General features: G+C 55.3%; 1 protein-coding gene across 1 annotated transcript in view; it reads right to left on the bottom strand.

Moving 5' to 3' along the window:
* Positions 1-6,027, bottom strand: part of MEGF11 (multiple EGF like domains 11) — a 28,205-nt gene extending 22,178 nt beyond the window's left edge. Inside the window, exons 1-3 of the mRNA XM_060175706.1 lie at positions 5,919-6,027; positions 3,648-3,749; positions 1,648-1,748 (exon numbers count right to left, since the gene is read on the bottom strand). Coding sequence (XP_060031689.1) covers positions 1,648-1,748; positions 3,648-3,749; positions 5,919-6,022 — 307 coding nt within the window. The 5' untranslated portion in view covers positions 6,023-6,027. The remainder of the gene's footprint in view (positions 1-1,647; positions 1,749-3,647; positions 3,750-5,918) is intronic.
* Between the last annotated feature and the right edge of the window lie 1,705 nt (positions 6,028-7,732).

Below are 7,732 nucleotides of genomic sequence, written 5' to 3'. Positions count from 1 at the left end.
CCGTCACACCCCAACTCTCCTCCCATGCTGGTCAGTCCCTGGAGCTTCACCCACCCCTGGGCCCCACCCTCAGGTGAGAACACTCGTCATCCTTGTTCTAGGCTCTGCGCTCTTGACATCAGCATTTCAGCCTGCCTTCCCTCCTTCCTTCCCTCCTTCCTTCCCTCCTTCCTTCCTTCCCTCCTTCCTTCTCTCCTTCCTTCCCTCCTTCCCTTCTTCCTTCCTTCCTTCCCTCCCTCCTTCCTTCCCTCCTTCCTTCCCTCCTTCCATCCACACATTCCCATCAGTGCACCCACTCATCTGCCCATCTGCCCACCATTCATCTGTTCACTTACCCACCCACCCCTTTGTCCATTCATCTAACCACCTACTATCCATCCATCAGATCATTTGTTTGTTCATCTGTCCACTTATCCATCTACTCATCCATCCATCCACTTTCCCATCCATCCATTTGTTCATCCACCCATCTGTCCATCCATATTCACTGTACACTCATTCATTTGCCCATCACTCCATCCATCCATCCATCCACTCATCAGTCCACTGTCCACCTATCTCCCACCAGGCAGACAGACCAACAGCCATCACTTGTCCATCACCCACCTACCCACCCTTCCACCCAACCACCCACCCACCCATCCACACATCCACCCACCCATCCATCCATCCACCCACCCATCCATCCACCCATCCAATCATCCACCCATCCATCCACCCACCCATCCATCCACCCATCCAATCATCTGCCCATCCGCCCATCCACCCATCCATCCATCCATCCACCCACCTATCCATCCACCAGTCCAATCATCCACCCATCCACTCATCCATCCATCCACCCATCCAATCATCCACCCATCCACTCATCCATCCATCCACCCATCCAATCATCCACCCATCCACTCATCCATCCATCCATCCACCCACCCATCCATCCATCTATCCATCCATCCATCCATCCATCCATCCACCCATCTATACATCCATCCACCCATCCGTCCATCCATCTACCCACCCATCCATCCACCCACCCATCCATCCACCCATCCAATCATCTGCCCATCCGCCCATCCACCCATCCATCCATCCATCCATCCACCCACCTATCCATCCACCAATCCAATCATCCACCCATCCACTCATCCATCCATCCACCCATCCACCCATCCACCCATCCAATCATCCACCCATCCACTCATCCATCCATCCATCCACCCACCCATCCATCCATCTATCCATCCATCCATCCATCCATCCACCCATCTATACATCCATCCACCCATCCGTCCATCCATCCACCCACCCATCCATCCATCCACCCATCCATCCATCCATCCGTCCATCCATCCACCCATTTGTCCATCCATCCATCCACCCATCTATACATTCACCCATCCATCCAACCACCCACCCACCCGCCTGCCTGAGAACCCCTCCCTCAACTCATCCACTGCCTCCTTCCTCCCAGTCAGGCTGTCCTGGGCACTGACTGTCCTGGCTGGGAGCCCCGATTCCCACTGCCCCATCAAGGACCAAGCTGGCCCATTCCCACCCACATAGGAGACCGCCCGCGTAATGACCCAGCTCGCACCCAGGGCCGGAGCCAGCCCCGTGTCCCCCTGCCCCCGGGCCGACCCCACGTACGGATGCAGAAGTCGTCCCTCTCGTAGTAGCCGGGGCAGCACTGGGAGCGTCTGCGGTACATGGTACGGAGGCCGCGGCGGTAGGCAGTCTTGTAGCTCTTCCTGGGGAGGAGAAAGGGGCACTTGAGAAGATCAGTCGGCCGGACGTCAGGGTGACACGTTCCTGCAGAGCCGTCCAGCTGCCACTCAATAAGGTCAATAAGGACTTTAAGACACACGGCGGCCCCAGATCCCGGGGACAATAAAAGTGTCGATGGCACCCGCCCTGCGGCTGGGAATCCATCACCCTCCCTGCCCCCGGCCCTGCCACCCTGCCGCCCGCAGTCCCCAGGGTGACATTCAGAGGGTTGTGGAGGGTGATGGCGTCCCAGCTGGGGTGCCGCTCCCCCAAACCACCAGACTCCGGACAGAAGCAGGGCGCGTCCGTTCAGCGCCCACAATCAGACAGCTCTGCCCCCACTCCCACCCCAGCTAGAGGGTCCTCTGAGCCTCACGTGGGCCCTGGGTGGGTGGCTCCCTGCACCCCAGATGGGGCAGCTCGCCCCATCACTCCCGGGAAGGCTCAGAGGCAGCACCCTCGGCCTTGGGGGAGCCCAGAGTGTAAGAGGCGTTGGGGTGGGGGTGCAGGGCCTGGGCTGCCTGCCACAGTAGCTCCCTCAGACTCAGTCCTCAGCAAGAGAGGCAGCAAAGCCTCCTTCACCAGCCCCACCCCCAGGCGGCGAGCATTCCATGACCCCACGTCCCTCTCTTTAAGAGCTTTCATTCTTTATAATAATGGGTTTGATTTATTGCCTATGAGATAGATTCACATGGGAGGAAGGGAAGGAGGGAGAGAAAGAGAGAGAGAGAGAGAGAGAGAGAGAGAGAGAGAGACAGACAGACAGAGAGAGAGAGAAGAACCAGAACACTAAGCCAGAACGCACAGTGAGACAAGCAGAGGTTAAATTTTAAAGAGAAAATTAGGGTTCACTTCTTGGTTCAAGAAAACTGCAGTTGGAGGGAGCTGGGTGGTGGTGCACCTGGTTAAGTGCACGTAGTATGAAGCACATGGACCCCAGCAAGGATCTGGGTGTGAGCCGCTGGTCCCCACCTGCAGGGAGGACGTTTCACCAGTGGTGAAGCAAGTCTGTAGGTATCTCTCTCTCTCTCTCTCTCTCTCTCATTTTTCTTTTTAAAAATCATTTATTTATCAGATAGAGAGAGAAGCTGAGAAGGGAGAGAGAGATTGAGAGGGAGAGAGACAGAGAGACAGCTGCAGCCCTACTTCACCACTCAGGAAGCTTTTCACCTGCAGGTGGGGACCAGGGGGCTTGAACCTGGGTCCTTGTGCACTGTAACATGAGCACTTAACCAGGTGTGCAACTGCCTGGCCCCTGTCTCTTTACCTATCTATCTATCTATCTATCTATCTTCCCCTCTTCTCTCAGTTTCTCTCTGTCCTATCCAACACAATGGAAAAATGGCCCCCAGGAACAATGGGTCCCTTAGAGCTGGCATCAAGCCCCAGTGCAAATTCTCCGTGGGCTTCAGCCACCTTGAGGGTGGACACCTGGAGCTTCTCCCCACTTTGCCAGGCATTTCTGCACCCCGACCTCAACGGGCCCTGCGAGCCTGGCTGTGTGTGCTGAGCTCCCCAGGGTTCCCAGATCCGGCAGCCTGTCCAAGGTCTTCAGGAATCGTGCCTCCTCCACCCCTCCCGCCCCCTCCCCTCTCTCCCGTGGTTTGCAGGAGGCATGAAGCAGGCTTCCTTTCTGCCGGCAGCTCAGACTGAGTTCCAGCAGCCACCAGAGAAGGTTTCAAGTCCCACCACCACCACCACCGAGCACGAGGCCGTCAGCTGTCACTTGACGGACTTGCAGATTCCAGCAAATCTTGACTGCAAATCACTAGACACTTTGAGAAAGTAGAACGCGCTGCCTCTTGAGGACCTGGGGACAGTGGCCCTCTTGCACGCAGCCTGCCCCGCAGAGGGGGTCCCGGGTGCCCCCCAGAGGCCCTCACCGGTGCCGAGTGCATTTGAACCAGTTGAGGATGTCCGTGCAGCGCGTGTAATAGATTTGGTCAAAGGGATGGACGTAGGACTCCTGGACCGTCACGGCATAGCTGTGGGCAGACAGGAGGCAGGGCAGTGGTCAGCGCCTGGGGGTGGGCTGCCCTGGGGGGTTGCTCCCGGGGATGCCGGGGCCAAGCATCCAGAGCTCCACTCTGCCCCACCCCCAGACACACACACGCACACGCACAAGCAAACACGCACACACACGCACAAGCACATGCGCACACACACACACAAGCACATGCACAAGCACACGCACACACACGCACAAGCACATGCGCACACACACGCACATGCACACACACACACACGCACAAGCACACGCGCACACACGCACAAGCACACGTGCGCACACACACGCACAAGCACACATGCACACGCACAAGCACACGCACACACACAAGCACATGTGCACACGCACAAGCACACGCGCACACACACAAGCACACGCGCACACACACACACGCACACACATGCACAAGCACACGCGCACGCACACACATGCACACACACACACACACACCTCCTCCTGCCCAGATGACACCCCCACCCCCTTAGGGCCCAGCCTGTGCTCTGGAGTTCAGAAGGGGGGAGAAAGGAGGCTTTGGGTTTTTTTTTTCTGTGCCTCTGGAAGGCAAAATCAACATGTTTTAAGTCTGTGTGTGTGTGGTAATATTTATTGTTGTTTTAATATTTTATTTATCTATTTTTAATGAATGATACAAAGAGAGAGAGAGAGGAGTCGGTCGGTAGTGCAGCGGGTTAAGCGCACATGGCGCAAAGCGCAAGGACCTGCGTAAGGATCCCTGTTTGAGCCCCCGCTCCCCACCTGCAAGGGGGTCACTTCACAGTCTGCAGGTGTCTGTCTTTCTCTCCCCCTCTCTGTCTTCCCTTCCTCTCTCCATTTCTCTCTGTTCTAACCACCAACAGCTATAACAACAATAACAACAATAACTACAACAATAAAAAACCAACAAGGGCAACAAAAGGGAATAAATAAATAAATAAATAAATAAATAAAAATTTAAAAAACTAAGAGAGAGAGACCAGAGCCCTGCTCAGCTGCGGCTGATGGTGGTGCTGGGGATTGAACCTGGGAGCTCAGAGCCTCAGTTAGGAGAGTTTGCAGAGCCCTTGTGCTGCCTCCCCTAGCCACTAAAACATTTGCCATGATTGTGTGTGTGTGTGTGTGTACATGTAGATAACTGAATATATTTTTCAGGGGGCTGGACAGTGGTGCACCTGGTTAAGCGCACACATCACAGTGTGCAAGGACCCAGGTTCAAGCCCCCACCCGCCACCTGCAGGGGGGAAGCTTCACGAGCAGTGAAGCAGGGCTGCAGGTGTCTCTCTGTCTCTCTCCCTCTCTATCTCCCTCTTCTCTCAATTTCTCTCTGTCTTGTCGAAGGAAACAGAAAAGGAAAAGACGGCCACCAGGAGCAGTGGCTTTGTTATGCAGGCACCAGGCCCCAGCAGCAATCACAAATAAATACAAACAAACAGATAAATGAGGCTTCACCCCGTAGAGAGCACACATCACCAAACACAAGGACCCGGGTTCGAGCCCTGGGGCACCTGCATGGAAACTCCTGCAGTGGGGACCTTCCCCAGCAGGAATGGAACAAGGCAAGTCTCTCTCTCTGTGTCAGGACTGGGCGTCACTCCAGGGTGGGCACTGTGTTCACTCAGAAGGGGGGCTCCTGCCCTCCTCCAGTCCTGTGGGGCCTTCATTTTCCCCCATCACTCTCTCTGTCAGGACTGGGCATCACTCCAGGGTGGGAACTGTGCCCCCCGCCCAGGGTCAAGGTGGGGCGCTGTCTACCTCAGTTCACTCAGAAGGGGGGCTCCTGCCCTCCTCCAGTCCTGTGGGGTCTTCATTTTCCCCCATCTGATGTGTCAGCCTCTGAGGGGCTTATCAGTGCGGCTTCAATTCCCTTTGCCCTGATTGGGGCTCAGGCCACTGACCAATACTTCCACCTCAGACCACACAGTCAGGCTCGGGGCCCCCACCCACCCATGGACCGAGAGCCCTGCCAGGCACAACCACTCTCCCTGTCCCCCCACTAAAGCCCACCTGCCTCGGGCCATCCTGGGACACAGGGGGGTGGGGGTGGCAGGACAGCTCCCAGGACCTGGTCACCCGCAGCCCCCTCCCCGGGGGCTTCCATCTTCCCGGCTATGAGATGGAGCCGGGAGTCACCCACCCGGCTCCCCCTTACCTCTCCCAATGGCTGCACACGTTGGGGTCCTCAGGGTTGAGGCCGAGAGCCGAGGGCAGGAGGACAAGGGCCAGGAGCCTCGGGGCGGACACGGCGGGCGCCATGCTGGGCCTGCAGGGACAAAGCACAGTGTCACCATCTGTCACCCTCACCATCGCCTTCCAGGGCCCCGGCTCTGCTCCCCTGCCCAGCTGTGCCCCCCCGCCCCAGGCCCCAGGTTCAACCTCCAGCACTGCTGCCTGCCAGGGCTGTGCAGAGCTCTGGCTTCACGCACTTCCCCTTTCCCGGAGACAGCTCAATTGAACAAAAGCGGAAAAAATATTTTAATTGTATTTATTTACTTATATATTTAATATAAATATATTTATAGATTTTAGTTAGAGACAGAGAAATGGAGAGGGAATGGGAAGATAGAGAGGGAGAGAGAGGCCTGCAGCCCTGCTTCACCGCTCATGAAGCTCCCCCTGCAGGTGGGGAAGGGGAACTTGAGCCCGGGTCCTCCTGCCCTGTAGTGTGTGCGCTCAGCCAGGTGCGCCAACACCTGCCTATGAGAGAAGATCTTTTAAATGGGTCAGAGACAGTTGCCAGTGGTTTCATTTGTATGTGGAATCTAGAGAGATTCCATGAACGGCATGAACTTGCGCACGCACGCACGCATACACGCACACACACACGCACACACGCACACGCATGCACACACACTCGCATGCACATGCACACACACGCACATGCACACGCACGCGCGCACACTCACATGCACATGCACATGCACACACGCACGCGCACACATGCACGCGCACATGCACATGCATGCACACACTCACATGCACACACGCGCACACGCACATACACTCACACGCACATGCACACGCACACACGCGCGCAAACATGCACGCACATGCACACACGCACACAAGCGCACACACACATGCACACGCACGCACGCACACACACACACACACACTTTCTGAGGCTTGTGAGAAGCCTGGTGGTGATCTGTGGGGACAGAACTCTGGTGATGGGTGTGGGGTGGGACTGGACCCTATGTACAATCTCGTAGCCCACTCTTTTTTTTTTTACTAGTGATTTCATATTGATTTACAAAATGATAAGATACCAGGGATCTAAGCCCACACCGTTCCCACCCCCAGAGTTCTGTGTCTCATTCCCTCCATTGGAAACTGCAGTGATTCTCCCAAAGTCACAGACATGGGCTGACTATTATTTCTGTAAATATATTTATATATACTTGCCCTTTTTTTGTTCCTGTGTTCCTGTCTTCTTTTCTTTTTTTTAATATTTATTTATTCCCTTTTGTTGCCCTTGTTGTTTTATTGTTGTAGTTATTATTATTGTTGTTGTTGGCTAGGACAGAGAGAAATGGAGAGGGGAGAGAAAGACAGAGAGGGGGAGAGAAAGACAGACACCTGCAGACCTGCTTCACCGCCTGTGAAGCGACTCCCCTGCAGGTGGGGAGCCGGGGTTCGAACCGGGATCCTTATGCCGGTCCTTGTGCTTTGCGCCACGTGCGCTTAGCCCGCTGCGCTACAGCCCGACTCCCCCTGCCTTCTTTTCTAAGTCACACCTGTACCTGTTGCTACTTCTGAATGCCCCCCCCTTTTTTCCTCTTCTCTCTCCAGGTCCTTGATGGAACTGGGGTTCAGAGCCCTCTGGTCATCTTCCCCTAACATTTCTCCCTCTCTGGGAGTGTGGAACAAAATTATTTTGGGGATGCAGAAGGTGGGAGTTCTGGCTGTTGTAATTGCTATAGCCCACTCTTAACCACAGATTATAAAAATAAACAAATGGTCAGA

Source organism: Erinaceus europaeus, chromosome 16 (assembly GCF_950295315.1).
Source record: "Erinaceus europaeus chromosome 16, mEriEur2.1, whole genome shotgun sequence".
NCBI classification, from domain to species: Eukaryota; Metazoa; Chordata; class Mammalia; order Eulipotyphla; family Erinaceidae; genus Erinaceus; species Erinaceus europaeus.
Note: the sequence above shows the minus strand (reverse complement) of the source record. Positions and strands in the feature narration are given on the sequence as shown.